Below are 25,297 nucleotides of genomic sequence, written 5' to 3' on the forward strand. Positions count from 1 at the left end.
AAAGGCTTTCCGGATATGGCGTTCGGCATTTGGCATGCGCATGCTACCGAGGAAGAAAAGCACCAGTGTCTGGCCGACGGCATAAAAGTGTAAACATTAGCTGCCTGGCCGACTTCTATCTGTCGTGAGGATGGAAATATAAGGTAAGAGCCACAGTGGTGGTGTTTATTTTTTAATTATTTTGTCAGACAGTTGTCACTACTTATAATATCAGCACATGCCGTTTCTGAAGCGCTAATGTTAACTTAGTTAATGTTAGCATTACAGTTTGTGATACACAGCCCCTCGTTCCTGACCTGACGCTGTGACCGACTCTCAAGTGGCCACAGATAGCATTGTTATTTTGGCTCAGGCATGGATACTATGCTATATGGTTTTCTATGTTTGAATAAATTCACCTTTAACCTAAATGGTTTGCCTTGTAATCGGAATCGTCCGTGGAGTCCTCACCACGGAGCTAGCGGTAGCACATAGCGTCCTCGGCGTTAGCTAGCTTGTTGATTGTCATAGGTTTGGCTTCAATAAATGTCACAGAGGTACGGGTTCCGTCTATTTAACTAACACGCTTCTGCTACAGCCACTATAAAGCTAAATAAAAGTCACTGCTTGACACACTATCGGAAAATGGGATCAGCTAAGCGATTAGCAGAGCGCGTATCCGGACCTGGCTATCTCCTGAAACGGCTAACCACAGACAGTTTGTCCGACCGAGCTACTTGTTAGTCTCGCGAAGAATGTAGGTGGCAAATAAGCCTTAAAGACTGACGCTGTAATAGCGTTATATAGTGTGATATGGCTGATACCGAGGAGGCTTTGACTCAGAGCTGATGTTATCAGTAAATGAACACGTTAGCCGCTGCAGTCTGCATGCAACAGTATCCGTTTAGCCTGCCTGGTCTTCGACCAATTAGTCCTGATATGTGATACGGTCCACATAACCTCAGTGTGCAGTTGTCTGACGCTAGGGATCCACTGGCGTCAATGCGATTTCTTGCCGGACGCGACGCCTCTGAAAAAACGGACGCTTCGGTAGGCGGGAACACAGACCGGCGAGTTAACGGACAGTGGACAAGCAGACCCCCGCCCCCCCGAGCTGTTCTCTATCTCGCTCCCCATTGGACAGCGACCCTGCGTCGGACGCATTCATTTGCATAAAGTTGAGCTCCGGTCAACTTTTGGACGCGCCGCAACTGCTCGAACGGACGCGCCGCGTACCCAGAATGCTTTGCGGGCGCGTCATTAACGGTTTGACGCGTCCCATAGAAATGAACAGGCAGCCGCGTCGCGGCGGACGAAACGAACGCCAGTGGATCCCAGGCGTGACAGCTGTGGGCTTCAGCGTTCAGGACTCAGCAGCTAGTTGAGAACATGCAGTTAACATTGTCTAGTGGAACAGCTATTTAAGGAAACTACGCGATTTTTAATAAAACGAATCCACTGAATCGTGTGGAGAAGCTGTAGTGTTTTGTTTTTAGTAAAAAGTAACACTTGAGTGTAACTAGGGTGTAGGCTATACAGTGAACAGTATCTGTACGTGTTGCAGCCTTTCCTATGATTGTGTCTTGGTTGTAATGGAAATCATTGTGGGTTGTTTTTGGTAGTTTTGTTACAGAAAGGTGCAGCTCTGTGGTACTTTTTTGAGGGTGACACAATTTCTAAACCAACTCATATATCAAAGGAGAGAGGAAAGGATACAGGTATCTCAATAAATTAGAATATCATGGAAACATTAACTTATTTCAGTCATTTAATTCAATTTGTGAAACTCGTATTATATAGATTCAATAAACACAGACTGAAATATTTTATGCATTGATTTCTTTTAATTGCCATAATGATGACTTACATTTAATGGAAACCCCAAATTCACTCTCTCAAAAAAATGTGGAAAAACTGCACTATTGTAACCTAATGGTGCCACACTCTGATCAGCTAATGAACTCCAAACACCTGCAAAGGTTTTCTAGTCTGGTTCAGTAGCTCAACTACCATGATCTCCATTATATTCTACTTTCAGATGCACCTGTAAATGTCCCCACAAGTAATTATAGTCCCCAAACAACCACAGATTGCAGAACTAGTTGAAGAACCAGTTTTAACAGTGTCAACAAAATCCATACATTATAAAGGTTACAGTATATAAAATTTACTTAAAAAGAAATTGTAACAGATCAATCTGGTATCTATAGATCAAATTCAGTAGTTGATAGAACATGGATTATAGGAAAAGTAATTGCTGTGCCTTCACAAGCATAAGAAATCATAACAACCTGAAGTGACCACATGATTTGTGAAAGGCTTTCTCTCTCTGGCAAACACAGCAACATGTTTCAAAGAGAGTCTGACTTTGTTTTGTCCACTTTGTAGGTTAACCTCAAGGTGTGGGACCAAACATTGTTCTTCAGTGCATGGAAGCAAAGCCAATGCGCAGGTAGGTGTGGTTTGAATGGAGGAATTTGTGATCTGTCGTTCCTCTTCTATGTCAGCCCAACTACAAATATCCATTTTGCTAAGGAGCTGTACCCAGTAAGTCATATTGACTGATCTTGTGTGACCTCCCTCCCATGACTCAGCGACAGCCGTCCTGCTGCTTACATCACCACATAAGCTTGTGCAGGCAGTTAAATCCCTGTCCTACAGTAATGCAGGTTTCCCTTGATCCTTTTCTTGAAGACCAGTCTTTTTTTTGGGGGGGGGGGGTCACCTCCCAACCCACAGAGGACCAGGTCAGTCTGACCACAGCTCTGTTGCCTTGCACAGCTTCTAATTGAAGTGTGTGTGACCACTGGCCAGTGTAGTACTACGAATGTTTGCATGAGACTGATTTGGGTGAACAGATAAAGTTGATCAGTTGTTTTTATAATGTGATAAAAGCATTCTCAGTTAAGAAATATAAACAAGCTCTTGTTGAAATTTTTTTTTACACTGATTTTTTTTCTTTTTTTTGAGATGTTGAATTTTGAAAAACTGAATATTTTAAGACATCAATTTTTTTTTTACACTGAATTTATTTCAACGTTGAAAAAAAAATCTGAGGCAATAAAAAAACTCAGTGCTTGAAATGTGATGCTTTTAAAATTCAAAGTCTGATTTTGATGCTGAAAAAAATTCAATATTAGAAATTCATATTCAAACCCAGATGGCACAGAATCTCTTCCATAAAATGAGCTCTTTTGGAAGTAACTCATTATGCTACTCATATGTAATGTGTATTTTTCACTTTTACTCAGTCATAGTCTGTGAGATATGGTTAGAGGCTTTAGGGACCTGTACAGTATGTAGGACGGAAATCAATTATAGTATTCACCCATATTATGTTTCCATTATTGTTTTTTGAAACGGTGAATCATTGTGTTTCCCTTTAGCCTAGAATGAACAGTTCATATCTACATAGGGAGCAGGACTCTGTAGGTTCTCCTGCTCACTATAGAGGCAGAGAGGAGAGGGTTATTCAGCTGACAGCATCTGTAACCTCATTGTGACATGCCACTGAATTCTACACACAACTCCTTATATGAAAACAAACAAAAGATAGTTGTAGTCCATATCCACTTGTTTCCGAATGTCAAAACGGAAAATTACTTTCAAATGAATACCTGCTATGCAATGTGAGATCTGAGATTCCATACCTGACTCTAGATTCATCTGTTATACACACAGCCTAAAAGTTGACGTCAAGATGAGCATGACCTTCCCTGCTCGCTGCTAAAATGAGAACTGTTTTAGAAATGCTTGGTCATGCTCTCAGGCCATGCTGGGATGACTCCTCTCACTCGATATTGTTCTCTTCTACTTGTGGCAGTGAACACTCTCCTCTTTCTCCACATTGGCCCACGTGACGGCCTCCTCTGCTCAACTAATGGAGGAGTGAAATGACTGTGAAAGACTTTCTCCCTGGAACTTTTTAAAGCCCGTCGTGTCATCTCAGTCCACTCCGTTTATTTTTAGAACAACGAACAAGATGCAGTGTTTCCAAACCTGAAATGTTACAGAGAAAACAAGGTCACGTCCTCCACGTGTCGATTTAATGTAGGAACAGTTTAGTGTTTGGTGAAAGCCAGTCTTTCACATTAGTCCTCTCCATCACATTACAGGTGTTGTCAGTGGGGTTTAGGTGTGGAGACGGGGCTGGACGTCCTCCATCCACACCTGTATTAACCTGGCTGTATTAACATGGAGACTGTCTGATTAGTTAAAAACAATCCTCAGGGCCCAGTTGTTCAGAAGGTGTAATCTGGATCAATATTATCCGGATTTTGAAATCCTTTTTTTGCTATCCAGGATCATGTAATCTGTCTTACTTTTATCTGAGTTGTTCAAAGCAAAGTAGGATTTGGATCAGTCTGATCCAGATAATGAGTGCTCTAAATGTGACTGTGTATCACACTGAAGGCTGATAGGTCTGTAAACAACAGGTAGAACAGCAGCATGGAGTCACTCGGAGTGGATTTATTTGAAAATGGGTTGTATGTATAGTTTCTTGTGCTATTTTTTGTTTCGTTCATGTCTTTTAAACAGCCAGATCTGATCTGACCCACAACAAATGAATAATAAAACAAATTTACAGTACATTTGTCAAATAGGCTACATTGTGATCCCATGTGTTTCAAATTCAAAATACAAATTAAAATTTTCATTTAATTATCCAGTTGTTGGGGAAAAGTTATTTTTTCCTGAAATAATCAAAAGTTAATTTTATTTACTTTAATACTAAAATTGTGTGAAATACTACATTTTTATAAATGTTGCTTATTTGATCATAACAACACAATCTAATTTTGGTTTTAATCTGGATCAAACCAAAAATTAGATTACGTGATCCAATTCGATCTCAGAATCTGTTTTTAGTTTTGAGCAACCCATTTTCAAGATTTGATCCAATCCATTATCTTGGTTTTCATCCAAGATAACCTCACACCTGGCTTGATTCACCACCTCCATAAAGAGTCTCTGCCTCTGCCTTATTCCAGCACTGATGGATGTATCACCATCACTGACCACAGTTTAGCTCAACTTAAAAGCCACAACAAATAAAACATCTCCTTCCTTTCCTCTCTCATTCCTCATAAATGCAGCAGCAATGAAAAACAGGTGAGGATCTTCCCTCTGTCTCCACCTGTTTTTCATTTTCATTGCATTTAGAGGAAACCAAAATGTTTCTGAACCCTGAGCTAATATGTTAACGCTCTACTGCACACATTCCAATGGTGCATGATGAAAATTACACCTTTTTTGGTTCATTTGGGGATATTTTTTTGGACCCCCCCTTTCCAAAAATATTTTTGTTGTGCGATAATGGTACAGAATCACAGAGAAAATAATCCATTTACAGATCATTAGACAATGGTTAGAAAGCAGTACAACATATTTTCTGTAAAAAGAGAAAACCTGTAACATTTTGTAACTCATGGCACACTGTATTATAATATCGTGTTGGTCCCTTTTGCTGCCAAACACACAACAAACTGTGATGTACAGTGTGTTTCTATCAGAATTATTCTTATTCATTGTTATTCACTGAATTCACCAACTCTTTTGTGTCAAACTTGAGTACATCTATATATCGGCCCTCTTAATTATTGCTTGTCTAATCCTCAGGGCCACCAGCGCACGCCAAGACGCCACTGGAATGGACATCACCAGCCGCTGTACTCTGGGGGACCCCAACAAACTCCCTGAAGGGGTCCCCCAGCCCGCGCGCATGCCCTACGTCTCGGACAAACACCCGCGGCAGACGCTGGAGGTGATCAACCTGCTGAGGAAACACCGGGAGCTGTGCGACGTGGTGCTGGTGGTGGGGGCCAAGAAGATCTACGCTCATCGTGTGATCCTGTCGGCCTGCAGCCCCTACTTCAGGTAACCTATAGGAGCGCAGAATTGATTTGTTAAAGATGGATGTATGTGGAAATGACTCCAGCCAACCCAGCGTGCTGTCCTCTCAGGGCCATGTTCACCGGCGAGCTGGCAGAAAGCAGGCAGACGGAGGTGGTGATCCGCGACATCGACGAGAGAGCCATGGAGCTACTCATCGACTTTGCCTACACCTCACAGGTAACGAGAGAGCAACGGAGCACTGCTTATCCATACTGGCGTCAGTGTCGGGGTATTAATTTGAATGCATAACCGTAAGCAGGTGTTTGCCTAAGATAGCTAAAACCACAGCTCCTGCAGGACTCACTGAACTAAATGTAATCCATTTCAGTGGTTCAGAATGGGGAGCTTTTTAAATCTGCTCTAATTTAGAGAAAAAGAGTTGAAAAGTTTAAATATATGTAACTAACCATACAGCCCAGAGCAACAGAAGTAAACAAGCTTCCGTATATTGTTGTAGTTCGTTTAACTGACTAAATGTCTGTTAACTTTTTAAACGACACCATCCCACATGGTGTTTTAATCTGTACTAGACTCAGTCCTCACACAACCTGGACAAAGTCTACATAGTCTTTTTTTACCCCCATGCCAATAAAGGCGAAGCTAAACAACTTCTACTCCCATCATGGTTTTACACTTTCAGGAGTTACCTCTTATGACTGAAGGTTTGAAGAATAATAACCTTAAAGGAGACATATTCAGCCCTCTTTCTACAAATTAAATAGCTCCCAGGTGTCTTAAAGAGATATCTGTGACATGCAAGGATTGAACATCACAGCACTTTATCATACTCTCAAAACGAATCCTAGTTACATCACTGGAAGACAACTGAGGGAACAGCTCGTACAACCACATGGATTTCAACCTAGGGAGCCTGAAAATTTGTCAATTCTCACATTTTGGGGGCCAGAAGGCAAGACAAACACCCAGATATATGTTAAAGAGCCTTCAAAAAGTGATATTTCCCAGGGTTTCCTCTACATGTAATTGATCGTGGCGCACCGCCACGGCAAAATAAAAGCCGCCACACCTTCAGAATGATGATGATTTTTTTTTAATTAATGTTAAAACAATGTAAAGCAGGGTTTCCACAACCAGTTACCATTTCCTACTTTGCACTCCTTTCCACTACACAGTTACAACTTTCGACTAATGCTTTTCAATCACAGCTGAGTTCTTTATTTCCTCCTCATTAAAAGCGAAACTTATCAACGAGCGCATCCAGTGTACATTAATTAACGACTCTGTGGCGGCCGGGGGACAAGCACTTCGCCCCTCAGCTGTGTGAGTGTTCATCTCTCGCGCCCTGGTTCGATTAATAAACACAAATAGGCTACAAACGTACACACATTGGCCTTACGTGTTTGTCATTCCCGGTGTTTTATTTTGAAAATTGAGCGGATTCTCTTGTGTTTCTTCGTGTGTTTCTTCCTGCCAAGATTGACGCGATGGCTCGCGGCTCGTGCACAAAATAGACCAAATGGCGAAACGATCGCTGCAGGGTGCGAGGCGGCGGAGGATTGGACGCCGAAATGAAAATGCCCCCGCTTCTCGGCGCTTCCGCGTCCGGTGTAGCCCCGGCGTTACGGTGTGAACCCCCCCCCCTCCCGGTCGGACGATCCGGTCTCGCCGCCACTCTTTTTAAAAAATCCTGGAGGAAACACTGTTTCCATAATATGTCCCCTTTAAAGCAGGGCTCCAGACTGCCCCTAAATGGAAGCATTTTGCCCCTAAAATTTGAGACGCTGCAATTAAATTTTTCATCTACCTGCACATGTGCAACCGGTACATTTTTAACACTGGTAAAGCATTGAAGGGGTGACTCAAAGAATCTGGAATCTGTCATTACAGGTGTTAGTCCAATCTGTGTGAGGATCATGAATGAAAAGAAAATGTGAATATTTGCTTTGATTTACATCAGTTTCTGGTGTGCACCCATAAAATTTAAAGCAAGGGAATGTCACGGTGCTCCTTGTAAATAAAGTTAGTCTGGAGCCTTAAAGTACGTTATGCTCAGGCTTGGGTGTCTGTTGACGGATTAATATGTTGAGATCACTGACGGTGCACTCCTCCAATTCAATACTACAGATCATACAAACTATCATTTTTTCCTGATGCAGCTTAATTCTAAAACCACTTCCACATCCATATATTATATCATCATCATCATCATCCACGGTGCCAACCAAGAATTTTACAGATCAGTCAAAAACGGGGTAATTCAAGAGCTTCAGTTCAGACGAGGACCGAACAAGATACATGTGTTACTGTGTGTGTGGAGATTTGAAGTGTTATCTTTTTCTAAACTGTGTGGATCCTGTGCCCCCCCTGCTCCCAGGTGACGGTGGAGGAGGGGAACGTTCAGACGCTGCTCCCTGCAGCCTGCCTCCTCCAGCTGGCTGAGATCCAGGAGGCCTGCTGTGAGTTTCTCAAACGGCAGCTGGATCCCTCCAACTGTCTGGGCATCAGGGCCTTCGCAGACACACACTCCTGCCGAGAGCTGCTCCGCATCGCTGACAAGTTTACCCAGCACAACTTTCAGGAGGTGAGAGCAACGTAAATGAGAGCAGCTGATTTCTAAAAACAAGTCACATGCTACAGAAGTTACACTGGTATTGTCTCTTCAGAAGTTACATTGGTATTGTCTCTTATTATACAATATTTAACATCTCTCATGCCTCCAGTCAAAAACATTGTTTACCAATAATATGGTTTCTGTGCATGTGAACAGCTTGTGGGATCAAGTATGTGTCGGTGCGTACTGCAGCATGTTGTGTGTGTCATCAGAGGATCAGTTGACCCTTTTTCCAGGCCTCAGGATGTGTGCACACAGTAACTAATGCGGTTGTTGGTGTGATTCTGTGTTTGACAGTAAAGTCATACCGGGCTTTGTAAACATGGAAGAAGTCCAGATAGTCTATTGACTCATGATTATAAACATCACTTGGAGGCATGTGACTTTGGAAGCTTGTGCGTACACAGTACAGAGCAGGGCCACGGTACAGCGTGCTGCTGTTCTCAATAAATGTAAAGAGAACTGTTAAAAAAGAAGCAATGGTGCACTCTTCTCTGTCTCAGTAGGACTTTGAGGTTTTTTTTTAACATTGGTCAGGTGTTGGCGTCTCCCTATTGGCTGCTGCTCTTTCTCAAAATTAACAGTTTCTTATTTCCACCTAGATTACACTTTTCAGATGTTAACCACTAAGCATTTTTTTTAACAAACCATATCTCTTTTCCATTTAAAGGGATAGTTCAACATTTGCCTGTTTGTTTTCTTTTTTTTTTTTTTTTCCACTCTTCCGTGTGTGAGCTGCTGCACTTTCAGTTGCGGGAGGGAGTCACTGTGAGTGTGTGGAGGCTCAACAGTGATTGGACATCGACTCGCGGGGGCGGGCTTTCGCCTTAAACGGCCAGGCACACACATACACGGCACAGCTGCCTGTAAAGCAGTAAGAGCTGATGGAAGCTGAATCTGAAATACCGCGGTCCAAGAGCGTATTGCACCGTGCAGGCCGTACCGAACGGTTCGGTATTTTACCGAGAACCGTTGCATCCCTAATAGACAGTAAGCGAGAAGCAAAGAGATAAAGGGCCAAAAGCAGCAGGCTATAGACAGGAGGCAAATACAATGCAATGATGTCATGTATAAGCTTATTAGCATATTATGTCATGTTATCTAGCTACCTTCCACTAAAATAGATTGTTTTCAGTTTTCACCGGCTTTTGCACATTGGTTGTAAATGATTCAGCAGAAATATGAACGGCCAGAAAAATGTCAGTTTGGAGCTGTGAAGAGGGAACGCAAATGAAGAATTGACTTAAGGCAGGGTTGTTTTAGTTGAGTCATATTGGTGATTACTCTGTTTTTAATTAGGTCATTTAATTGTGTTTGAAGATGATGCTGCGTTCGATTGCACTCGGAACTCGGAAATATCGCAATAGAACGGCCCTTAAAGTCGGAACTCCGACTCGGGAACTCGGGTAGCATCCAAGCAGCCCGAGTCGGTTGGAATTACGTCACAGCAATATGGCGTCGCACACCGCGAGAGGTTTTTATTTATTTAGGCTATTTATTTTCCAACCTAGACATTTAAGGAGAAGTTATGGAAAAGGGAATATAGCCTAGTTCCACGCGTACTGCAGCAAGAGTTGACATCTGCACGGCTCACTATGACGCATGCAGGATTCCCCTCGCTGCTCATAGACTGTAAAAAGAATGGACGTAGCGTCCGTGACGTCACCCACTGGTTTTGGGGAGTCGTTTTTGTGACTCAAATATGGCGGCCTGAACAGCGCCATGTTGGATTGGCCGGCCGAGAACCCGCCCACTGGCCTTGAAGCAGCTGTCCACGGAGCTGCTCGGACCTGTCACTCAACGTTTCCGCGCCCTAATTGGCCAGAGTTTTAACCTAATAACAGTAAAACAAACGGTAGAGTTAAAAAAAAATTCACCCCCCTCAGAGTGTGTGCGGGGGTAGAAACTATCGATTGAGACGAAAAAACGTTCTGACACCAGGCTTTTAACATGTTTACTGAGGATGTAAAGTCGGCGATTTTAACATGGGGGTCTATGGGGAATGCTCCCTTCTGACACCAGCCCCCAGAGGAATCCGAGGGGATTGCAGTTTTTTGAACGCGGAAGTGAGCTTCACTTCTCAGACCGACAACTGCCCCCTTGTCGCTGCTGCGTTCAAGAAGTGGCGTTTCTCTTTCTCTCTCTCCCCCAAGCAGCTAATGTTCTTCCCCAGCAGTACTTTTGGATGCTCGAAAGACATCAGCTTACTGTGGCCGGCCATGTTTTCCGAGGTTGCAATGAAACGCATTTACCTCGGAAGTCGGAATTTCCAACCCGGATCTTTCCTAGTTCCGAGTGCAATCGAACGCAGCATAAGTGAAGGTGTTGGTTGATAAAGCTCAGATTAAATATCAGTGTATGTGAACACAGGCCTGGTCCATCCACACAGCTGTCTCCACTTAACACTGATTAGACTCCTGTGTGGACACACAGCTGTGACTGATTGCCCCTCCTTCACCACCTTGGTTCATATGTGGAGCCTGTTACAGTTTCATACTGAGTCATGTCTGAGTCGCTTTAGTCAATGAAGTTTGTTGACTAGCCATCAGACTACACTGGAGACAATGCACAGTGTTGAGAAGGTGTCACAGGTAGTAACAACATTAATTATAGCTGCTGTGCAGCGATGGGTCGGGTCCGGGCTACTTTAAGGCAAATTTAGGCAATTCTGAGCAACAAACAGGAGAATAGGAAGACAGGACAGTTGACCTTATAATGTTCAATTTGCACCAGTTGAGGATTGAACCCACAACCTCTGGAACCAAAGACCGTTGTCTATCACACTGAGCTAATTGACAAGTGGCATTGCAACAGTGGCTTCACAAATTGAGTAAGCCATTCACTGTCGTGTAGGCAGATTTGACACCACAGTAAAAAGAAAAATCGGTTTTTGAGGTAAAATTCTGATATGTATTTGTCAAACATCTACTATGAGTCTAATGGCGTATTTCCACTAGCACGGCTCGGCTCGATACGGCTCGGCTCGGTTTGGTTGTGTTTCCATTACAACTGAGTATCACTAGTGCCGCCGTGACGTTATTTACACGGCGCCGAGCAACGCTCTAAACTCTGTAAATATATAACTTTAGCAACATTTGAAACATTTTCAGGCGAGAAAGTAGTCATTTAGATCCCCAACGTGTTGAAAATCTGACAAAATACCAGCTGTTTACAATTTTGTTTCGACGAAGTCGGTGTCACTAAAGCTAGCCGTAGTGAGCAACGCACTTCCGGTTATTTTCACAAAATAAAATACCCGTTGCCTTTTATCATAAGGAAAGCCATTACGATAGAATTGGTGCTTTTACTTTGTAAACAGGAAGTGAACCTACCCTCGCTGTAGCTAGCTTTAAACCGCCGTTTTGACTGCTCTCGTCCCGTTAACGGCATTTAGCCGTTCAATATGCCTTACCGGAGAGTCTTGCCAGCTCTGAGATCGGCCTGGTTCATTGTAAAACATTTATTTATTGATGTAAATGTGGTGTTTTCTGTGCGTACAGAGTAGACCCCAAGGCAGTGCTGCTCTTGTGTCTAACCACAAACAAACTTCTGCTACAGCCACAATTGTTAGATTTCATCAATGAGACCAACATTTATCCGACATTTAGCCGGTGGTAAACCTCTAAAAGCCATCGGGTAAGTTAATTAGCGGTCGTTTTCTCCTCGGGGTGATGACCGTGGGCTGGCCGGCGGAGCACGTCAGGAGTCGGGCTGCTGCCTCTGTGATGTCGCGGTCGCTGCTCGGACCTGGAGCTTCACTTCTCCGAAAAACATCGGGTCAAACTTCTAAACAGCCGTCGTTTGGATAAACTAACCGCACATTGGGGATCTAAACAGTAACTTTCTCGCATGAAAAAATATTAAAACTTCATAAAGTCACGTAATAACAGAGCCAGTCTCAATATTAGAAATTCTCTGGTAATAACAGGCTTCAGCAGGAACATTTCTGTTGTCGGTCGTCGCTTCCAGTGACGACACTCACCGGCCAATCAGTGGAAGGCAGTCGGCTGACGTCACGTTCTAGTAACGCTTCGGCTCGCTTGGAACCAGGGCTGAGGTGATACCAAAAGTGTACCTGGTTGCAGGTACTGCGTGCTAGTGGAAACTAGAGCTGTGCGATATGGATTTTTTTTAATATCCTGATATAGACAATTTTATATCCCGATAACGATATATATCCCGATATATTATTTTGTCTTAACATTATATATGAAATGAATGGCAATTTCTCTTATCTTTTCTCCTTTTATTTACCAAACACATTTAATTCCATACAGTAAAAAATACATTAAAAAAATAATATAAAACACAAATATCCAGTGGACAAATGGTCCACATAATAATCAGTTTCAAGTATGTAGTATCAAGTATAAAGTGCAAAGAAATGATGTAAACAATGTTGCTTCAAGTAACATTCAGGTATGCCTTTCAAGTAACAACTAAAAGTGCTAATTAAGTGTAAACTGTTTGAGAGGTTTAGTAGGAACACAACTTTGTGAAACCTCTTAAAATGACATGACATTTTTTTTAAATGTTTTGTTTCACATTTTTCACAAGTTGAGAGCTAAGAACACAAGCTGGTCAACTTTTTCAGGCTTGAGACAAGTTCTCTTACATGTAACAATGTTCCCACTCGCACTGAAGACCCGCTCTGACGGAGAGCTGGTTGCCGGGCAGCCTTCGGAGGACCCAGCCTACGCGGTCTCCGGAGGCAACGGCTTCGGAGGCTCCTCCGTCGGCTGCATCAACGGTCGGTAAATGGGACGGTCTAGCCTTCAGAGCATTACCTGATCCGAACGTAAACAACGGCGTAACGTAAACAACGGCCGGACGTTAAACAATTGAAAGTGCCGCTTGCAACGGCTCTACTGCTCCTCCGCTCCTCTCCTCCCTTTTTTTTTTTTTTTTTAAAGAAGTAGAATCAATACAAGGGCAGTTATCATTCATATACTAATAAACAAACCATTGAACAGCAGCCAGGGGGCTAAGCTTCAGGCTGTTAAGGCTATTAAGTGAATAGAGAATAAAGAGCACAAGTAATGTGTTTTCATAGCTTTCTTATTAAAAGTTGTCACACTCAGATGCTTTGCCTCAGCTCCTCACCTGTGCAGCCAGAGCAGAGCTCAGCTCAGCGGGCGACCACACCTCCAAGCCGCAGAGCCGGGTTACCGTGGCTACAGCACAGAGCTGCTCCGTTCGATAGCTAGCGGCTAGGTTGCTAATAACAACAACGGTGCAGCAACATGTTTGCATCCATCCTCCTGTGCATGCTGCAGTGCCAGTGCCGTAAAGTCGCGGGTGACGTAAATGCCGCCGCAAAGTAGTGGCGAGGTGCTGCAATTAGAGCCCTCTCTGATTAATGTAGTTAAAATTACGATTTAAACGATAGACGGCTCTTTCGTACGGTAGACGTTTTTATATCGTACTACGATATATATCGTAATATCGCACAGCTCTAGTGGAAACACGCAAATAGCGCGCCGAGCCAAGCCGAGCCGAAGCGCGCTAGTGGAAATGCGCCATAAGATGTTAGGAGCCTTCGCACATGGTCCAGTCCAAGCTATTTGGATTTTTAAATTTAGAGGCTTACTGTGATGCCACCATTAGGACAACTGACTTGTGTTTCATGTTGAGGACATCTGACATTTTTATCTGTCATCATCATCATCATCATCACCCTTGCTGGGTCTCGAACTCACAATCTCTGACACCAAGAACCAGTTCCTAACTCGCTGAGCTAATTAGCTGGTAGTGAGACCTGCTGTGTAGCTTCATTTATCCACTCAGGGAGTCAATGCCCGGGCAGCTGTTGTGATGAAATGGTCAAAATGTCAGAAATTCAGTCATCTAAACAAAAATCTGATAATACATAAATTGCATCTTGACAGCATGGAAATGTTGATGATTTGTTTTTAATGATAAGTGTTTTGCTTCATAAGAGAAAATCTGATGTTTAAAAATTCCAGTCTCACATTGACTGCAGTTGTTCCCATTAGAGCAGAATTCAAAATGTTCTCAAAAATTCAGTTTTTGAATTAAAATTCTTATATTTGCCAAACTTCATCAACCATGACTCCAAAATATTGTCATTTTTTTTCAGGAAGATTGAAAATGTATTTAGCAAGAATTTGATGGTATATGTTTACAGTACTGTTTACAGTCAAACGTTTTCATGCACTGTAGGCTCAATTTTTGCTTAATCAAAAATCCGAGAAACAAGTTTTGTGGAGGACGGTCTGGACATGCTCTGTAGCAGTTTGGTGTCAATTGAGCAAAAATTGTGGGAGGAGCAGGGATGCAAACAGCGCGCCGAAAAGCGAAACTCGCTTTTTTCATGACCAATTAGGTGACTTGTGTGAGTCGTTCAGATCCGAAGAGTTTTTGTTTTGAGGGGAGGGGGGGGGGGGGGGTCTCAGCGTCTCAGCTTGGGTCAGTAAAATGTTTTTCTAACAGGCTGACAGTGACAATCACGTGAAACTGAGGCGAACTCATTCATGGTTGTCTCTGATTATACTGGTAACAGCCGACCTCCAATGTAGACGCGCGACATGCGCGCTCATTAAGCGGCGCGTACCCGCGTGCAGTCGGTGCAACAGCGACGCCGTTTTTTCCCCCCGTGCACGTCCGTGGAGCTGTGCGCCGCGGACATGCACGGTTCCCTACGTTGCTGTGTCAGGCAGGTGTTTCCACGGAGCTCTGCCCCGTTTCAGAGGTGAAGGAAGCTCTAAGTGGAAAGACGTCGCCTCCGCGATGTAGAATGTGTTCAATTAAAGTGAAACTAACACATAATATAGGCCTATATGTCCATTACACACTGAATGAAACATCCCATGTCTTTATTTATTCAGTTTATTTTAATAGTAATAATTATGACTAACATTCAGTGAAGACCTAAAAATCAATATCTCCAAAATGGAAATATTGCAAAGGAATTTTTTTTTTTTTTTTAAGCATTTTTAATATAGAAATATTGGCCTTCTGAAAACTATGTCCATCTATATGCACTCAATACTTGGTTGGAGTTGAACTACTGGAAATTGACCTTTCCCCGTGATATTGTAATGTACTTACTTACTTATTGTACTTACTTACTTACCCCCCCCCCCCGTTTGCATCCCTGGAGGAGATACATTTTAAAAGTTTCACAGTTATTGAAAAAAACAGAGTGATGGACTTAATAATTTGTAATGAGTTTAAGTGGACAAAAGTTTCAGCAGTATTGAGGAGACATTTTGGTGAAGTTTCAAAACTTTAGCATCTACCGTTGGTTTGGTAGGAATTTTTAAAGTTTTTTAATTTAAACGCTTATTGTGCCCCCCCTAGGAGGGGGGGGGGGGCACATGTCCTTGGAGTTGAGTTAATCTGGCATGGGTTTGGATGTTTCTGTAAAGTTTGGTAAGTTTTTGCCCATGGGAAGTATGACTTCCTTGGAAGAAGAAAGAAAGAAGAAGAAGAAGAATTCCTCCAGGGTTTCCCGCAGCGCTTTCCTGTTAAGGCGGCCGCCTTAACAACAAAGAGCTGCCGCCTAAACTAACGTCTTAAAAAAAAAAAAAAAATGTAACGATATCCGCCGCCCCCCCCCCCGTCGGACGATGGCCGCATCCTCTCACACACATACACACCACAGAGAAGCGCGCATGCATAACAGCAGCGCGTGTTGAAAGCTAAACTTAATACGGCACGGCGCGTCCCTCCCCCGACGATCGATCCGCCCCCACCCCGTCAACAGATCCGCGCCACCACCCCCCCCCGTCCCGCGTCAACAGATCCGCCGCCCCCCGTCGACAGGTCAGACACCACCTTAACTAACAAATTTTCTGGGGGAAACACTGTCCTCGGAATACACGGCTGTGCTACTTTAAATCAATCCATTAAAACACGGCTCAATATCATGTCTCTGTGACAAATGTCAGTATTCGCACCTGTGATTTTATTTATATGAACAGCTTTAAGAGAGGAGAGCTTCTGTTGTGTGTACATAGAGGCTAGAAAACAGAAGCTTACCACAGCAGCAACATGTTGTGCAGTAAAGTATGATGGTTGAAAAGTGCTCTGAGCCCCAGGGAAAACACTGCATCTAGCAAAGAATACAGGATGAGATATTGGTATCTGGACTTGGCAGAGGCAGCAGACTGGGATGAGATTTGATGGAAAATGCAACATTTTATTCTTCAAAGGTAAAAAGAAATATAAGACTCATTGAAAGTGAGTGTTTTTTCCCTGAAGAAAAGTACCATAAACAAACTATTCTGATATTATGTGGATGGAGCATAAATTATTTATTGCTGTATAAGCAATTTCTGATCTTCAGGTGCTGTGCTTCAACACATTCAGTTTGACTTACTATATTATGGTGCCAAGTCTGAGCTTTGATCTGATTCCATTTAATTTCAGCAGTAAAGAAAGAACTTAGTGGTAGATTCAAACTTTTCTGTGTTCAGAGTTGAGCGGTTAAAAAGTATTTGGTCAGATACATGTTCAAAAATACACACAGTCAAAACCTTCATATTTAACATTAAAAAGAGGAACCTTCATAGTCGGTGACTGACTGAACCACAGACATCAACAGACATCAACAGAGGTTTTGTAGTGTCTTCATTCACTGTAAAATAACTTTTTCCCTATTCTTTCCCATGTTATTTTTTTATTTGAAAAATGTCTTCATAACCCAGAATTCCCTGCAAATGTGCTCTTCTTGAGACTAGCCCAGTTCATTCAGACTGTTCATTAAGCTAAAATCTGTCTTTATGAAAGCATCCCCTAAATCCAGTCAGCTGAAGGTCTGTTCTGTTCAGTCATCCTGGGCTCAGTGCAGTGATGATGTTTAATGTTTGTGTGGGGGCTGTTGACTGTCTGACCTGATCCCCTCTGTGCTCTCCTGTGTGGCAGGTGATGGAGAGCGAGGAGTTCATGCTGCTGCCGGCGAACCAGCTCATCGACATCATCTCCAGTGACGAGCTGAACGTGCGGAGCGAGGAGCAGGTCTTCAACGCCGTGATGGCCTGGGTCAAATACAGCATCCAAGAGCGCAGACCACAGCTACCGCAGGTTTGTTCTCCCAACACAACCGTGAGCGTTACTGCAGCCAGTGTGGTGGGGGAGCTGCTGTAGCTGAAGTGTGCCTCTGTCCCACAGGTCCTGCAGCATGTCCGTCTGCCGCTGCTCAGCCCCAAGTTCCTGGTGGGCACCGTGGGCTCAGACCCTCTCATCAAGAGTGACGAGGAGTGCAGGTGGGTGCTGTCAGTGCACAGAGGAGTTGTTGGGCATTTTCAGCAGGAAACTGTTGTTTGTGCAGATGAAGTTAGTTAGTTTGGCTCCCTTAGGATAGATTTGTTTTGGACTCAAGAGAATGTCACATAGAGCACATCACAAAACACACACAAATGGAAAAAAAAAAAAAAATAGAGCATAGATTTGGGGTGTAGCGGTATTTGTATTCGTCCCGTGCCGCCACGGTACCGGGGTCACATTTTGTTACACACAGTCATATGACGAATATGTCGGAGTCCTCATTCCAATCCAGGTGGCGGCGTTCACACCAAAAGCTTCCAAAGCGTCAAAAACGCTCGAGGGTGGGCTTCAGATAAGACAGCTTCCAAAACGGCAAATATTTTCAGCTGCTTTGGTCGCTCGTCATGTGACTGATGTCAAAGTTTGATCGCGCTGGTCATTGGGGAGCCGAAATACAAAAAAAAGAGAAAAAAAAGGCAACCGTAGGACATCTCTATGCTGACTGGTTGCCGCCGAACCGCGTCATAGCTAATTACCCTAAAGTTAACCAAGGCTCATCTTCTCGTCTGGTGATGCTTTGGAAGCGCGGTGACGCCAGTTGGCGCTTTGGACGCTCAGTGCTGCCTGGCTCCTATTGAAAATGAATTGACTTCCGGCGTTTTGATGCTTTGGAAGCTTTTGGTGTGGACGCACAGTAATGAGCCTCAAAGCTGCCAGAAACTGTCATAACAGACGAAGAAGAGAAGTGATGAGAGTGTGAAGTTAGAGGAGCCGCCTGCTTCATTAATATCACTCGTGTGGCTTCTCAGTGAAAAAGACAAGTTATGTGCTTAAGCAGCCTCTTGACATGAACACAGACATCAGAAACATCACCAAAGCAACTGGCATCTGGCCTAAACTAACTGTGTAAACCAACATTGATGTTAATTTCTTGTTAGTTAGTTCTTGTTAATAGTTGCCAATTTTTTTGTCAAGTTTTTTCTTCTAGTATTATTATTAACAGTCCTAATGCACTTGTTTTATTTTTTATTCTATTTTTTTTTTTTTTACTTTTATAACTGATGTTTTTTAGTTTTACATTCAATTAGTGTCTGTTGTACCGAACCCGTACCAGACCGTGACTTGTGTCCTCTAGCATAGATTCATATCAGCACAGAAACATCTACCGTAAAATTCGGTGTATAAGTCGCACTTTTTTTCCTTTTTTTTTCATCTAAAAAGTTGGGTGCGGCTTATACACTGGTGCGACCAATAGACCAAGGTAAATGTCAACCCCGTTTAAAACTGGTATTAACATGCGTTCTCAGTGATCAGACTGCAGTCAGATAGAGCTGGACCACTTGAAAGTAAGGCAACCAGGGTGCATTGAGGACGGATTGTGATCCGATGGGCCAATCCACCTCCCGGAGGTGGTCGGGGTCACATTGTGACCACATGTCTGTGAACACAGGTGTAAGCGGTAATGCGTCGTGGCTCGTGTATCCGCATACGACTACGCGGGCAGAACGGCGTTTCCGATGACGGTAATTAACGAGACTCATTTGGGCTCGCCATAGTCTCCGACATAAAATAATATTATTGTTATGGGTTTTTTTTTTTTTAAACCACCGTCTCTCATCTCTGTCAGTCAGAGTCCTCAAAAATAGACTGCGGCTTAGATACCAGTGCGACTTATATTCCGAATTTTACGGTAATAAAAAAACAATAGTCCATTTTATAACCCTGCAGCAACGCACACACTCTCTTCATTTGCACTAGGGATGGGCATTTGAAGAAATCTTTTTGATCGATCATCGGGAAAATTAACGATCAATTATCGATTAATCGTTAACTCTTTGAGTGCCAGCCGTTTTATAAAATGGTCAGTGCCATGTGCCAGCGTTTCGGGGCATTTTGAGTAATATTTTAAGACCAAGAAAATATTTTGTACTATGACTCTGAAAACACCAAACAGCTCTTAGGAAAGAGGAGACTCTCTATATAACTAGGGAAAAAAACATTTGTTTGTACCTTGTTCCATTCTTAATTGATCTTAAGTTGAATAGAGCCTGGTTGCACCAAAAAGACCACTTTTTTTCTAGAAAGCTGAGAAAAATGCATTTTTGTGAAAGAGTCTCTCAAGAAAAACAGTGATTTATCCGTTTTAATTTTGACTTCAAAAACATGTAAGACATCTGAAAATTTCATTTCACATGTTTTTTCAAAAAAACTAAAATACAACAAGTAGGAGTCTTACTCTGCAGAGTGATGCCTGCTCTCCTACTCCTCCTGCAGTTGCTGCCCCCTCACCCTCTCCTAACCCCCTCCCCCTCCCCTCCTCCTTCTCCTCCTGCTTCATCCCCTCATCTCTGCAGTAGTGAGGGAGACGTCGTGGCGTCTTCAGCCTCTCTGCTGGACGCGGCCGCGGCAGCGACTCACCGCGCTGATCTCTCGGTTCGTCGTCACGTCGGTTAGACAGCAACTGGTGAAACTGACTCCGCGATCCGCTTTCGCTTTGGCATTTCGGTGCTGATCATCTAGATGAGTTTACCTTTCCTGCCTCCTCTGATCACTGCTGGAGCTATGCTAACAGCACCGTGGCTAAGCTTCCTCCAGCTCCACGTTACACTTGTTCCAGGCTCTGCCCGTCGTTTTCCTCTAGAAATAGAAACTTTTCCCAACTTTTTTATCTCTGTACTGATCGCGCTCGTCTTCTCCTTCCTCTTCACTTCTTGCTCTGATCTACAGTCTTCTTCATTCTACACATCCCAGAAGCCCCAAAATTACTCACAGTGTGCGCAACAGCGTCCCCATTTACCAGCCGCAGAAAAGTGCATTTGACGTATATATACGTCAATGGCACTCAAGCGTTGGATTTTGATTGACGTATATATACGTCAATGGCACTCAATGAGTTAATATTCATATTTATAATTAAAAACAAAATGCGTGCGGCTATGGCGTGTGCCAGTAATCCAGGGCAGTCCCCGTGAAGGAAGAAGGTCAGATAACAACGTACACGGACGTCTATGTGCTTGTGCTTCACCTGTAGGGACGGTGCCCGTGCCAAAAAAAAAAAAAAGGCATTGTTGCGCTGCCTGGCTCACCTGCAGCTGAGCTGTCAGAGCAGCTCTGCTGTCCCTCTCTCTTCAGCCTTGTGTTGGCTGCACTTGTACAAAAAAAAAATCGCAAGCACTCTCAAAATGTGAAAGCGTGTGTTTTATTATTATTTCTGTAGCAAACACACCGCGGAGCGGCGCTCTGATCAGCGCGGCACAGAAAAGAGAAACAAACTATGCAGGATATTTACCTTAAGTTTCATTTTAACCGTCATTAAACAGCTTCGGACTAATTGTGATGTTAGATAAATGACTTGCAGCTTGTAACTTACAGAGAGAGTGGAGGCTCCTTCCACACCGCTGCTGAAAACCAAACCTGCTGATCAGAGCAGGCGGAGCCGTGGTGTCACAGCTCATGTCTCTGTTGCACAGGCGTATTTATTTAATTATTTCACTCTTAAACCGTGTTATAATAATAATAGGCCTGTATAATAATAATTATATAGAGTTTATTGGTTGTTATGAAAAAATAAAACCGGGGTTTATTTCTCCATTACAACTTCTGCCCTCTACATGATCCCTTATAATAAATCGATAAAATTTTTCCGTGATCGATACAATTCTTAATGATTAATCATGCCCATCCCTAATTTGCACTATTGCACACACTCTTCCTATTGCACATACACCCATACAGCATCTCATTAATTCTATTGCACTGATTATTTTATTGTATTTCTGAAGATTCAGGAATCTTCTGACTTCCTAAATACAAATCATTGACTTACTAAGTCAGGAACTTCCTGTCATATCTCTCAGCATCTGAAATCAATAAGCAACAAGCAGCACACACTAATACAATCGGCTGATCTGAGGGAGTGTGTTTTTGTATCCATGTAGCTGTGGCAGGACAAATCAAATATCAAAATAAATTGGTTTAAATTTAATACTACAAATAATTAGTTACCAATTTAATAGGAAAGCAGATCAAATATTGTCCTAACAGCAAAGGCAGGCAACGAGGTCACATCAGCCTTGTTTTACATGTTGACACAGTAACCATATATATATTGTATGGTTGTTTGTCTGTTTTATCAGAGACCTGGTGGACGAGGCCAAGAACTACCTGCTGCTGCCACAGGAGCGGCCGCTGATGCAGGGTCCCAGGACCCGGCCCAGGAAACCCATCCGCTGCGGCGAGGTGCTTTTTGCAGGTCGGTATCTTCACGCGCTAAAGACGAAACTACAAATATAGACTTTATTGTTTCACTGTTAACCGTAAAGTGTGCGTCACGTTTCCTTGTGCTCCAGTCGGCGGCTGGTGCAGCGGGGACGCCATCTCCAGCGTGGAGCGCTACGACCCTCAGACCAATGAGTGGCGGATGGTGGCGTCGATGAGCAAACGGCGGTGCGGCGTGGGCGTCAGCGTCCTGGACGATCTGCTGTACGCAGTGGGAGGTCACGACGGTTCATCGTATCTAAACTCTGTGGAGAGGTGAGGCGTTACCAGTGGATACAGTTATTTTATTTTTCCCACCCTCATTTTCTTCCCGTTTCTAAAAGTCAAACCATTCTTCTCTCTGTTGTGTTCCTCCGGTCCAGATACGACCCCAAGACCAACCAGTGGAGCAGCGACGTGGCTCCTACGAGCACCTGTCGTACCAGTGTGGGCGTGGCCGTCCTGGGTGGTTACCTGTACGCCGTCGGGGGACAGGACGGAGTCTCCTGTCTCAACATTGTAGAAAGGTATCAGTCAAAACTCCCAACTGCTGCCTCAGCTCAGCTTGAACTCTTTCATCAATTTCAGTATTGAAGCATGAGACGGAGAACATCCAGCTGTCAGTTCCTGACCTCAAGGTCAAACACTCTGGGTTTCTCCATTTCATTCTTTAGATCGCAGCATGATGTGTTGCTGTTTGAGATCTTTTAGCCTGCTTCACTTTGTCAGACAGGTTCTGTTGAAGTGATTTCTTGATTCAACAGATCTAGCAGTGATCAGGCCGGGGTGTGGACAGTGAAATTGAATTCGGCTTTCCAAAAATAATTGGTTTATCACAGTTAGTTCAGGATTTACAAGGGGGGCACTTACCTTACTTCTTCATGTGGGGTCAGGTAGGTGTGGAGAGCTTTTTCTCTTAATAAATGAAGTCATCATTTAAAAACTGCATTGTATATTTACATGAGTTACTTTTGTCTGATATCTTAAACATTTAAAGGGTTATTGCCGTTTTTTACAATCTGGACCTTATTTCTAGCATAAAATATGTAAGGGATAATGCCCGACGAGGTGTCCATTATCAGAAATTAATGGACGACGCAGAGGCGTGAACCGTCCAACGCGAGGCGGGTCAGAAAAAAGTTTGTTTCTCTGGAACTAACTAACTTAGTACTCCTCCACACAGGCAGGCTGCAGGTGCGTGGCGCAGTGGTTAGACCGCAGGCGGGCCCGATTCAAATCCTGCGTCAGGCAGCCCTGCATGTCATTCCCCCTCTCTCTGCCTCCCCCTTTCCTGTCTATCTCTACTATGTGCTATCAAATAAAGGCAAAAAAGACTAAAATGAGACTAAAACTAAAACTTTCCATGGACTAAATTTTACCTGAAACTAAACTAAAAGACTAAAATGTGATGACTTTCAGTGTTTCCCCCAGAAAATTTGTTAGTTAAGGTGGTGTCTGACCTGTCGACGGGGGGGGGGGGCGGATCGATCGACGGGGGGGGACGCGCCGTGCCGTGCCGTATTAAAGTTTCGCTTTCAACACGCGCTGCTGTTATGCGTGCGCGCTTCTCTGTGGTGTGTATGTGTGTGAGAGGATGCGGCCATCGTCCGACGGGGGGGGGGGGGGCGGCGGCGAATATCGCTACATTTTTTTTTTTTTTTAAGATGTTAGTTTAGGCGGCAGCTCTTTGTTGTTAAGGCGGCCGCCTTAACAGGAAAGCGCTGCAGGAAACCCTGACTTTAACTAAATCCAGTCTTTGGTGAGTGACTAAGACTAAAATTAAATGAAAAATTCTTGTCAAAATGAACACTGGTGGACGTCATCCCTTTGTCCTTCAGATACGATCCTAAGGAGAACAAGTGGACCCGTGTGGCCTCCATGAGCACCAGGAGGCTGGGCGTAGCTGTGGCGGTGCTGGGAGGGTTCCTGTACGCCGTGGGAGGGTCGGACGGCACGTCACCGTTAAATACAGGTATTGTACATTTAAATATAATAGTAAACATTATTTTGATGTAATATCTCATTCCTGACTGTGGTCTCCCTGTGTCTCCCTCTCCCTCAGTGGAGCGATACAACCCTCAGGAGAACCGCTGGCACACCGTCTCTCCCATGGGCACCAGGAGGAAGCACCTGGGCTGCGCCGTCTACCAGGACATGATTTACTCTGTGGGAGGGAGGGACGACACCACGGAGCTGAGCAGCGCCGAGCGATACAACCCCCGGACCAACCAGTGGTCTCCAGTGGTTGCCATGACGTCCAGACGGAGCGGGGTGAGTGTGTTGTGGTGACTTCATCTCCATAAGCTCTGTGGTCTAGATGAAGTCTATACTGTTACAGTTGGTTGACGTTGTTGGTGTGACTGCTCTCCAGGTGGGTTTAGCTGTGGTCAACGGTCAGCTGATGGCTGTAGGAGGCTTTGATGGGACGACGTATCTCAAAACTATAGAAGTCTACGACCCTGATGCCAACACATGGAGGTAAGAGGAACTTGAGTCTACAAGATGTGTTTACATGACATAACTGACACTGCCCTAAATTCTCTGATAGAAACCCGGGTTGTTTTTTTTTGCTTCAACTGCCGAACTGGCCCAGCTTATATTTGAGACAGGCGTCTATATGGGACAGGCTTTTATTTAAAGGGATAGTTCAACATTTTGGCAAATTGGCACATTGCCATAATCCCTATAGTCTTAGCAGTAGGTTCGTTGCCTTCGTTCCGTTATTATCTCATAGCGTGGTGAATGTGCAGGTCACAACTTGTCCACCAGAGCGTTTTGGAGTTGTTGGATTGTGTATTTGATGAGTTTGATGAGGGAAACCAAGAAATCCCATTAGCCTCCATAGCGTAGCTCTGAGCAGCTTGCAGCTCTGCTCCACCGTTCTAAAAATAGCTTGCACCAACAATTAAAGGTAACGAACCTACTGCTAAGACTATAGGGAATATGGCAATGGGCCAATTTGCCAAATGTTGAACTATCCCTTTTATTTTGAACAAATCTTATGCTCAGCAAAGATGGGAAATGTATAATATAATCAAAGCTGTCAGCTGTGTTAGTCTGTACAGACCAATCAGAGGACAGAACAGAAACCAATCACAGTCTCTCCTCCTCTTCTGTTCTGACTGTTCCCTCTCTTCCAGGTTGTACGGAGGGATGAACTACCGGCGGTTAGGCGGAGGGGTGGGTGTCATCAAAATGACTCATTGTGAATCCCACATATGGTAACACCAGCCCCCCACCCACCCACTCCCACCCCATCCACCCACTCATCCACTCACCTCTCATCACGTTGCTATGGTATGCCTCTTTTCACCAACTCTCGTGCCTCCAGAAAGAGACGCTGTCCTGTCGTGCGAGGATGAG

General features: G+C 43.9%; 1 protein-coding gene across 2 annotated transcripts; it reads left to right on the top strand.

Moving 5' to 3' along the window:
• klhl20 (kelch-like family member 20) lies at positions 1-25,297 on the top strand. Of its 2 annotated transcripts, none has more exons than XM_085804079.1 (14): positions 1-143; positions 2,368-2,431; positions 5,599-5,856; positions 5,943-6,051; positions 8,210-8,416; positions 17,336-17,494; positions 17,582-17,676; positions 21,814-21,929; positions 22,027-22,210; positions 22,318-22,461; positions 23,773-23,906; positions 23,997-24,205; positions 24,306-24,412; positions 25,075-25,297. In XM_085804079.1, the coding sequence occupies exons 2-14, from the start codon at positions 2,409-2,411 to the stop codon at positions 25,157-25,159; spliced, it is 1,830 nt and encodes a 609-aa protein (XP_085660205.1). In that variant the 5' UTR covers positions 1-143; positions 2,368-2,408; the 3' UTR covers positions 25,160-25,297. The 2 variants fall into 2 exon arrangements, with proteins under 2 accessions (XP_085660205.1, XP_085660206.1); XM_085804080.1 differs by having other exon boundaries at positions 48-163; positions 2,380-2,431.

The sequence above is a fragment of the Trachurus japonicus genome, chromosome 17 (genome assembly GCF_045865225.1).
Source record: "Trachurus japonicus isolate A0001 chromosome 17, Traja_1.0".
In the NCBI taxonomy this organism is placed as follows: Eukaryota; Metazoa; Chordata; class Actinopteri; order Carangiformes; family Carangidae; genus Trachurus; species Trachurus japonicus.

What these genes read in the sequence shown, in the direction of transcription:
- klhl20 (XM_085804079.1), top strand. Translation starts at nt 2,409, where the DNA reads ATGGAAGCAAAGCCAATGCGCAG. An exon ending in GCCTGCAGCCCCTACTTCAG is followed by an intron (nt 5,857 to 5,942) that starts GTAACCTATAGG and finishes CTGTCCTCTCAG; the next exon opens with GGCCATGTTCACCGGCGAGC. An exon ending in TATCTAAACTCTGTGGAGAG is followed by an intron (nt 22,211 to 22,317) that starts GTGAGGCGTTAC and finishes CCTCCGGTCCAG; the next exon opens with ATACGACCCCAAGACCAACC.